We start from the raw sequence: 10,994 nt of genomic DNA, 5'->3' as shown, positions 1-10,994 counted from the left end.
GCTTGAACTTCAACAAATATGACTTCAGTACGAACTTCAAGCTTTAGACTTCCCAACAAATCTTAATGTTATCCATTGCATAAGAAATAAAAGATTTACGGAGAAATAATTTACAGGCAAATCTATATACCTCATGGATGAAGACAAATGCTTCTGCAGGTTGCTTAGAATTATGAAGCTGTTTTGAAATGTGATCTGATTTTTGGGCTTTTCTCATCATCTTCTGGTTGGAATCGCATAATGTTCAAGTTCTCTCCAAGTGAAGATCACTGGAAGTTACTGTTCTTTGTTTATTATTAATTTTGAAGATATGTCAAAGTTTTTACCAAAATTTGGTTAATAATTACATCCATTAACGTCTCTTAGGCCTGACAAAAATCGATAAAATGTATCCAACTTACCTGTTTATACCAATATGCTTCAGAGAGTGGGGTGGTGGAGTACCGATGCCTGTTAGCACTGCACGAGACACGAGTGCCACTCACAAGTAGCATATTGGATTGGTACTAAATTTGGTATCAATCTGATAAGAAATTTATTAAATCCAGACCTAACCCAGACACCAATCAGATCAGATATATTCATCCTAACCCAATCCTTAAGTTATCAAATCAGATATGTATCAGTATAATAAGATCAAAATGGATTCCATTTTTGGTTCTGATCCAATACATTGACAACCCTAGACTAGAAGGATTTTGAAAAGGCTTAATTCAAGTGTAACCCTAACCAATGTTAAAACATAAAATTGGGATTTGAGATTAAAAGTTCCCTATACAAATTTTTTTTTTACTGACGCTTATATCCTATGAGATGTGCATTCACAGTAATTAAGTTAAAAAGGAAACTAAGGAAAGTGGAAGTTTATTTCCCGTTCAAGCATCATCTTTCAGAGCAGGAGCCTTGCAGATGGGACACACATTCTTCATTGACAACCATTTCCTGATACAGCCCATGTGATACTTGTGACCGCAATGTGTCAGTTTCCCAACCAACTCCTTGTTCTTGTACTCTTCCTGCAAATTGCAAGTTGACCCACAAAAAATACACTATAGTTAGAAATCCAACAAAAAATGATGAAAATTTTAATTGGTCGAAGACAGGTTTTGATAATAATATTTTACCAGGCAGATTACACAAATTTCTTCTTCCTGAATCTGATCTGAAGAACGATATAACGTCTCCATCAAACATTTCGAGAATGAATCTTCGGATAAGCCTGTGTGGACTTCCCCAAACCCTTCCTCCAGAGCTGGTAGTAGTTCCTGCTCCAAAGGCAATAATTTATGATTGTTGAGACACCCACCAAAGAAAGACACTCTTACTAAGGGTCCTTGAGCACAACTGGATTACCACATTGGCAATCCAACACCACAGCCCTCTAATTTTCATGGAAAAAAACAGGTCCAAAAAAAACAAATCCAAAAAACAATTTTTTTTTGGGCTTGATCCAAGGTTTTGAAAATGGATGACTTCAGAACTTCCAAATTTAAAATTAAAATTCAACGGTGAAAAATAACATTTCTACAACCTTGTGGCATTGGATCATGTTTTTGGATGCCACAAGGTGAGCTCAACGACCGTTAGTAACAGTTGAAATCTTACCAAGGAAGGCTAGTCAACCTCCCTAGAAAATAACAAGACAAAAGCTCATGGTGTGGATTGAATTCTAATAACCTCATAACTCACGTTGTCTGTGTATAGCCTCATGTCCATATATGGATAAAGCAGATTTCTGGAACCATGCGTTGCTGGGAGATCCACCATCATAGAAGCCTGCAAGAGATACACATCACTTTCATCAGTTGGATGATGGACTATAATGGGAAGAAGCCACAACCTTGCTTTGAGATAATTAGTGTTTTTTTCCAGGTCTGATCTAGCAAATGCAGCATGAAAAGCTAGATTTTTTCAATAAGAGGAAATTAAATACCCCAGTTGCAAGTCTATTATGGGCAATTGCCTCATTAGATAGTGAGTGCACTCTGTTATAAGTTGTCCTCGATCTACACCTTCTGTCACTGTTACTCCATCCAATCGTAAAGAGAGGCCTTGAGTATGTGGAAGAAGTATAAATTCCCAGCATAGACTGCAGATAATTAGATGGGGCCCTATAAGCTGGCATCACCCTTTGAATATATTCATTGTGACCTCCCCTTACAGCTTGAATGGTGGGATGATGAATATTTTGTGGAAGAACAGGAGGGTTTCTGAAGGGAATGATGTTGACGTGGTGGCCATTGATCTCCCTAGAACCATTATTACTTGAATCTGCAATTTTCAAAAGACACTTATAAATAATAATGAAAATGATGTTTGAATTACTGTAATCTGAAACAAACCTGAAGCTAGAATTCTCCACCGAGCAGCAGATGAATGGTCTACATGCCTAACGGTTGAATGGGGATAATTAGAGGAGTTGGTTGATACATGGCTCCTCACATTCCGAGGCCAATGCTGGGGAAAGGAATCTGGATTTTGTATCGGTAATTCAGAAGAAATAGAGAGATTGGATGAACTCCCAGCACCGTAGAATCCGCTGGTACCGCCTCTCTCAAAAATCACAGAATCTGTTGGCCTTTTTCTTTTGAATCGCATTCTTCCATTGCCCATTGTAGGATTAACATTCTGGCTTTCAACTCCATGGATTACATGCCTATAATGACTAGGAGAAGATGAGTAATTGACGTAATTTTGAGTAACATTACACAAGCTTTCAACAGCTGATGAATGATGAAAGGGATCATATGATGGCCCTGAAGTGGTCACTTGATAATATGGCCTTGGTGCAGCATTCCAGTTAGAGGAAACGTTTACTCCCCTAGTGGACATGTTTTCGATAGGAAAAGCATAAGCATTGTCTGCGGCCATGATCCTGCCTGCAATATTAACTTTAGAATTAGTTTTCAATATTATATCAATTGGAAGCTCAGAGGGAAATCACCATTTATGAACAGAATAAGACATTTTAGTTCACATAAAGAAAATTAAATAAAATCTCCTGGATCACACCCATCAAATGATGGGTCCCAACCGATTCATGCGTTCTCTATGTCCTAAATATTCCTTTAGTAGACATAAATATCTACAATGGTGGGTCCCACTCTGCTGGAGTTCTGTTCCCTATAGCTACTGTAGAGTGGGGTCCACACAATCCCACTTTATTCCCCCCCCCCCCCCCCCCCCCACTTTCCTTTTTCTAAATAATATCCCTCCAATTTTACTATCTTTACTCTTTTACCGCTCTTCAATAATAAGCCTCCAACTTTACTATCTTCCCTCTTTTACCCCCTTAACCCCAATGATTTTTTAATAATACCCTTCCAACTTTATTATTTTTCGTTTTTACCCCCTTAACCCTAAAGAGAATGCCCATGCTGTAGGCACGGGCGAACTCTAGATAAAACACAATGGTGGACCCCACTATTATAGTTTTGCAGGATATAAAGATTGAGACAAAGGAGTAGGCTCCACACAACTCCACTTTATTGTCTTTTCTCTTCTTCCCCCTTCAACTTTATTATTTTTCCTGTCCTCCCCCCATTTTTCCATAATACTCCTCTAACTTTACTATCTTTCCTCATTTACCCCTTTAACCCCAAAGAGGATGCCCATGCCGTAGGCACGGTCAAACTCTAGTCATCTATAATACTCAGACCATAGGTTTTGCCTTGCAATGATTATCCCACAATGAGCATACACAGAGAAGCATTAAAAGCCAACAGTACCTAAGTGTACATAAGATTGCTCATCATGCATACGATTCTGGTTCTGATGATGATCCATCTCAAACATTTGGGATGTTCTGAACAAGTGTCTATGCCCCATAACAATGTGATCCCGGTGTCCAACCTGATTCACGTTCTGGAGTCCAGAGAGGAAAAAAAATCAAGGAAAGGGACACCCACCTGCATAAAAAGAAGCAGCAACTAAAATAAGTGTAAATAATTACGGCAAACAACCTACCTCAGGAAAGAATGTGAATAATTGATCTATAAGCTTGTCACCTCACAGGCATGCTCATATTTTCAAATCAATAGTGCAGGCATTGAAGGGTAAGTAATCAGTCAAAATTAGATTTCTCTTCTCCACAGTATTTTGATACCTTCAAATAACTTATTGAACATTTCAACTATGTCACAGAAATCCAGCTTATCAATAATAATAAGAACTGTCACAGAAACTTCATAATTAGTTTAGCCCCTCCTAACATTAAGATTGATGTGCATGGTTTTTAAAAATGGAGCATATTTTGAAATCACGACTGTGCATTAGATTGAGAGTGGTGGAGGAAAAACCAGAAATGCACATTAGACATGAAGTGAAAAAGGGAGAGGATTATAATGCGTGTTGATTAATTTTGGGACTAAATGAGAAGAGCTTAGCCCTTTACCTTACATAAATGCACCAAAGTTCAACAATTGTCAGATAATGCTGAACTAAGATTATTATGTGTGTGTGTAAAGTATTGAAAAACCACCTAAGTCGAACAAAGTTTTAGAAACCTTAAGGAAAAAAATCAAATTTAACAATTATTGTTCATACACCTCAAATCCCAGCCTGTGATATGCATGCAGTTGTTTTGGAAAATAAATCACATATTTGAATAAAAGTAGCAGCAGTGGCAGCATAAAGAATTGCAACATGGAGGAGAAATAACAAGAAATATGCATTATAGGAGTAACAAGAAAACTGAATTAAGAATGAAAAAGAGAATGACCACCCATTGAGGTCAAATTTGGGAAACTTAATTTGATGATTGCAATTTCCTTGATGCAGAAGAAGAGAGCATGATATTGCCTTCGCAAGAGGCTCAAGATACAATTCGTTGGGTACAAAGAATAAAATGTTGCATGGAAACCGTGCCTAACAGTCAATGGACCATGAACAAAGATTTGTAATTTTCATGGCCAAGACAATAACATTCTTAGAAACCAAACAAGTTGAAGTATAACTGCTCTTATTGAAGAGAACGCACCTTGGTGTATATTATTTGCAGTATTAATTGATGAGATTAGAGAGAGTGTCAATGAAAAACTAAGAATTATTGAGAGAGGTGTAGGAGGCCAAGAGCTTTAGAATATGTAAAACCAAGACGAGTATGTGGAGTTATTGACACCCAAGGAGTGTCCAGTCAAAATTGATGGTTTGGATAATCCGAAGCGACCATTTTCGTTATAACAGGTCTATTACACAGAAGGATGGAGAGATTGAGGAAGAAGTTGCCCAAAAAACAAAGTTGGGTAGCCCAAAAGTTGAGTCGTGCTTTTGGAGTGGAATGTGACCGACACATACCAATCAAATTAAAAGGAAAATTATATAAAACAACTATAAGTCCAGCTATGCTTTATGGAGCAGAATGTTGGGCAGTCAAGAAGCATCATGTTTAATAGATTGAACATTGATGAGATGTGGACATTGAGATTAATGATAAAATTAGAAATGAACACATTTGAGAAAAGGTCTGAGTAACTCAAATAGGCGATAAAGTAAGAGAAAATCAATTGAGAGGGTTTGGGCATGTTCAATGAAGATGAATTATATCCCCAATTAGAAGGAATATGTACGTTGAAGGTGCTAATAGGATGGGAGGAAGACACTAAAGAATGTGGGTTGAGATAGTGAAAGCGGATATAAACATACTTTCAATAACAAAGACCTGGCTCTGGATATAATTGAATGGAAGACCAATGCGTTTAGCCGACTCCAAAAAAATCTTTGGTTTAAGGCTTCGATGATCAATGGGTTTTCTTTCGTCCACCAAGAACACGGTATTGATATGCTTCCTGCTCCACGTAGATGAAACTTCATGTACAACAAGCTGAATACCAACGGTTCCCTACAAATTCTTCACTAACTCAAAAATTGAACATCTGATGAATATGACAATAAATGGCTAGATGTCTGAGAAATATTGACATTCATAAAAAGAGGAAACAAATCATCAGATCTCATGTCCTTCAGTGCTCTGCAAAATCAAAGACAAGCTGCTATAAGCTAGAGAAATGCACACCCTTCAAGACCTCTATTTTAGGAATACAAACATGTGAAGGAGCACTTTTGAACCAAGATCTGTGATATTACCAAACACAGACTTTACCACCTCACTGAGGGGACGCTTCCTGTACAAACAATACCTCCAAGCCTTCTACCCACAAATTTGATCCAAAATATTCACTTTTTTTGCTTATAAATTACGTGTACAGTATTTCTTTTTTTCCAAGCAAAAAAAATAATATTAACCTTAATAATGGGCCATTTACCATCAATTGAAAAGGGAAATTATAAAAGAATGGGGAACTTGAATCTTGATGCCCTTTTTTCGATCAATAAAATAAGGATTCCCTATTAAGAACTACTGGTCCTTGTACTCTTTTTTTTTTGTTGAACAAGTAATCAAAAAGAATGGGAGATTCTTACTTATCACAAATTTCTACCATTTCTACATGGTTATGCAACATAGAAGGACATAAAAATTCGGATGAATGTCAAATGAACTAACAAACCATAATCACCATCCCCTTGTCAGATAATCCAACTACACAGATCTGTGCTTACATAAGCATTGCTGGGAATCATCAGTTTATCATAAATAACTAACTCCTGAATAAGACCAAGACATAGATGGCCCAAAATCCTTCTTATCATGCAAAGATCATAGTTAAGATAAAAAATAATTACCGAGATTGTCAAAGATACAACTATTTTAGTTATAAATACAACCTTGCACCTGAAAGAAGGCAACATCCTGACATTAAACAACAATTTTTGTACAATAGAAGACATATACAGTACTTTAAGTTGCTTGTCTTTATATGGTTGTATTCAAACTTTACAATTTCAAGAAATTCTCCCTCAAAAATAAAAGGGAATTCTAGGTAAAAAATTCAAAGGTCATCTGCTTTTTAAAAGAAGAAGCTTTGGGGAACTCTTTGAGATTGCACCAGGTAGTAAATACAAATCCAGGGAAGTTCATAGATTCTTTGGCCAGCACCATGCAGCTTCAGGAAGACAGACAGATTTCATACAATTATTCCATAGGAGATGAAAATAGACTAGTGTTCTTGCACACACTTGGGATATTTCTGTACAGCCCAACTTCAATACAATCCCTGTACATCATCCTTTTTCAGCAAACAAGTTACGATCATCAACTCTGCCTGCAGAAGGCAATAAGGCCTTTTTTTATAGGCATAAAAGTGAAGGCAGGGTTTTGACCTCATGTTGGTGGTATTACCACTCACAGACTTTACCAACTTACAAGTGGGAACCTTCAGCAGTAAGGCCTTTTTGTTTCTTTCAATAGACATCACATCCCTCCATCTTGTTCGTCATAACTAGTTAGCATTCTAGTAGATGAATAATTACCATATGTGAGTGAGAATCTAACTGTCTCAATCTTTCTCATATAAATAGACAACATTTCCCTCCATCTTAGTTAAAATCATTTGTGATGGTAATTGGTTACTACTTGAATTGCAATCCACCTTCAGTGTTCTGCACGCTCGCTTCGTACGGAGCATAATCTCCATTTAAGCTTCATTCAGCTTCCTATGCAACGCCAACTGCAAGTTGGCAATCATGCATGGAAGCAACCAAGTTCATTCTCAGGAGAGTGCATATTAAAAAGAGCCCCTAACCCATATACAAAACAAGACCGCCACCATGTCACCAACAGAAAGAAGGATTCCTTTGTGTCACCAAATATCCCTAACATGATTTCTTTGTACACAAAATCTTGCATTTTTTTTACTTGCATGGACTTTTTCTAAGGAAACGATCATCCTCCGAAAGAACAGCATAGGTAGAAGAATGAAAATCCCATTTCAACAGATTCTCCATTCTTTAGAGAAGATAGATTTGTGAAACTAAAAATATGCAATATTCATTGATCTTTAGTTTTCTCTCACAATCCAAAGGAAACCCCGATAAAGCAAAAAAATCCATCTGTTAATGCATAATAAATATTGATAGAACTACTGGATTTTAGAAATGGAAATCCTTTCTCCTGTGGCCTAGAAGGCCAAAAAGTGCCTGCAACACCATTTATAATTCAGTTGAAGAATGTAAGATGAAGTTGACCAAGTTATCCACCGTGCACTAACCTACAGATGCTCTGAAATAAGGAATTCTCACTGAAAAAAAGCACCTATAAGTGGTAAAAATGAAGGAACACTAAAAAGCCAAAATTTGAGTGTTTCAGATGCTAATCCATAACCAAAAGAAAATTAGATGCTTGGAATGTCATGAAAGAAACTAACATGGACAACTCATTCCGTCATACAAGCAGTCAAAGCAAGGTTCAAAATTCTGTTTTATCTGGTATTTGAACATTTCGAGAGAAAACAATAGAGGAATGTTTCGGTTTCGCAATTCATCTCGGATTGCACATCTTTCTTTTAGATTCTTGAGAAGGATAGAAAAACACTTACAAAGAAAACTAAAATAACAAAATGGACTATTGTTATGGATAAATACATTGAAAAGCAAAAAAATAAAAATAAAAATGAAACTCTGCTTTATAAAGAAATTTGAATGGAAATAATGCATCAACAATTGCCCTTTGAATCTCCGCCTTTTGCATTAGAAAACCTCTATTTACCTTCCTTTCTCACATAAAAAATACAGAAAATGGGGGTGGTGGTGGGGGGAGGAGAGAAAGTGATGGAAAGAGGAGCTTACCAATCCAAGGAGGACAAGCCACTATAACACAGAAAAACACGGGAATATGTTAGAGAGACATGGAAAAACTGGTTTTGATGAATGTTTCGGAAAGTTTCCAAAAATTATAAACGTTTTGTTTTGTCTCGGTGAATGTTTTGATTTTTTTCCTTGACAAAAACATTTTCTTTAGGTGAAATTTTGGACCTTGTCAATAACCTACTTAAAATGATATGAGAGAGAGACCTTACTATACCAAGCTGTCTCACCTGCGCATGAAGGCTAAAACTTCCATAATTAAATGATACTAGAGAAATCTCAAACAGAAAAAGAGAGATAAACTGGCACCACCCATATGAGGATCTAATGAAATAGTGAAACTTCAATACATCTGGTAATGTAAATCTTAAATGTAAACCATATCCATTAACAACTATTTTTCCTTGTAGTAGTTAGTAATCAAAAGAATAAAGTGGTTTCCACTCATTGTTTATCTTACCACTACGACTAGCTTCATAGTCTACAGTTAGATACTTTCACCCCAATAAAAGTGAAAATACATAAAAGAGTGGGTCTTAAAGGCAAATTACAAGGTGCATGATCCAAAAGAGACAAGCTCAATACTTATTATGGAAAAGTCGACAAGAGATGGTCCTTCTCTTGTTGAGAAAAGGCATAGAAACACATCTCATAAATGTGCAAGACAACTAAAGAACTCCTTGCCAAGGGTTGAGGATGATTAGAAAAGGGAATAATGTATCGAAGGAATTAATATTACAAAATTACTCACACCTATAAATAGCTATTCAATATAACATTTAACAGATCACATTTCCACTATGATTGGTTGGACGAAACTAGCAAGCTTATTGTCATCTAAGATTTATCCAACATCAAGGTCAGCCAAAGTTTATCTTTATCCATCTCCTGGAATGGATTGTCCAAAAAACGTTGGATCTGCAAAACTCTCAGAGAATAATAAAATCATAAGTTAGTTATTCTTTAAAGAACTAATAACTTCTCCAATCTTTTAATAATAACTACGTGGGAGTACAGTATATTACATATATTCCCAACTCAAATTTCAATGAAGTTCTCAACTTCTCATTATTATTTCCGCAAAAGACTGTAAAATATCAATGGAAGAAGATCTCTTGTTTCCTGCTTCAACCAAGCAATCACCAGTAAGAAATTTTCCTTTTATGCAAACAAAAGAAAAGCTTAATTTTTTTTTTTTTTTTTTATAAGATAATTTGGGCATGTTCAACAAAGGCCGATTATAGTGTTAAATATTTGAAAAAAAAAAAAAAAAAAAAGCTGCAAATATGTATGAATTGTTGCAGTATGAGCTTCGAAACAAGGTCGAAACAATACCGAAATATAAAACTTGAAAACAGATCTAAAGTTTAAATAAAACACCTAATAATCCATTAAAAAAACGCCATTATCATACAAGATCACTCCTTCCACAGAGATCGTAAGTTAGAGATGACGCATATATCAACAACAACAACAACAACAACAAAAATTAAATTAAATTAACGTATAATAATATAAAAATATTCTATCAATCAAGATGAAAAATAAAAGTAAAATATCTGAACTGTAATAATAATAAAGAGAGATAAATTCAAAAGTAACAAAAGATGATTGACCGAATCGAGGAAAAAAATTGACTGAAACGCAAACCTTAAACGCTAATTATGAGTTAACTTGGGTTTGGTTGGAAGAGATCGAGTCGAGAGCAGAATCGTTTGTGATTTCTTGGAGAAAAACCACAAAACCGATAGATAAACTGCAAGAGGGACTCTTATAATTTTATTTAGGAAAAATTACTTAATAAACCCTGCGGAAGAAACGTGTTGCTAATTGCACCCTGAATTTTGAGGTGGTAATCTTCGACCCCATAAATGTTGATCACCACGATTCATGTTTAAATTTTTACGACTACTATAGTAAGATGGATCTCATATTGAGTGTCGATCTAGATGATTTATGTTCTATGGTTGAGATTGATGATTTATAATTTTTTGTCCCGACGACTGTAAGATATCTATTTCAACAATTTTAAATAAAATGTCGTTCTCAATGATTTGAATTGTTCATTATCTCGAAAAGTTAGAGTCAATTTGTCATAGATTCTAGTTTCTATTTTCAGGATTTTGTGTTTAGAAGTAGAAACTCGAAATCTAGGAAGCTACGTCTAAGAAAATTTTATTTATTATAGAAACTGACGAAAAAGTAGTAGAAGTATTAGAGAGAGATCGAATTGATTATGTTATTTAATCAATAGTAAAAAAAAATGAGGGGATGAAATGACGATTTCACCCCTA

The 10,994-nt window shown here is 35.6% G+C and overlaps 1 protein-coding gene across 7 annotated transcripts; it reads right to left on the bottom strand.

Moving 5' to 3' along the window:
* Positions 1-603: 603 nt before the first annotated feature.
* LOC147399827 (uncharacterized) lies at positions 604-10,559 on the bottom strand. Of its 7 annotated transcripts, XM_086445343.1 has the most exons (8): positions 10,351-10,559; positions 9,726-9,822; positions 3,729-9,618; positions 2,343-2,879; positions 1,934-2,271; positions 1,678-1,776; positions 1,125-1,265; positions 604-1,016 (listed from the first exon to the last, which is right to left on the bottom strand). In XM_086445343.1, the coding sequence occupies exons 3-8, from the start codon at positions 3,826-3,828 to the stop codon at positions 876-878; spliced, it is 1,356 nt and encodes a 451-aa protein (XP_086301469.1). In that variant the 5' UTR covers positions 3,829-9,618; positions 9,726-9,822; positions 10,351-10,559; the 3' UTR covers positions 604-875. The 7 variants fall into 7 exon arrangements, with proteins under 7 accessions (XP_086301469.1, XP_086301467.1, XP_086301466.1 ...); XM_086445341.1 differs by having other exon boundaries at positions 9,726-10,559; XM_086445340.1 differs by having other exon boundaries at positions 3,729-9,822.
* Positions 10,560-10,994: the final 435 nt, after the last annotated feature.

This window comes from Akebia trifoliata, chromosome 6 (genome assembly GCF_017979445.1).
Source record: "Akebia trifoliata isolate Shusen 1 chromosome 6, ASM1797944v1, whole genome shotgun sequence".
Taxonomy (NCBI): domain Eukaryota; kingdom Viridiplantae; phylum Streptophyta; class Magnoliopsida; order Ranunculales; family Lardizabalaceae; genus Akebia; species Akebia trifoliata.
This window is presented reverse-complemented; position numbering and strand designations above follow the sequence as displayed.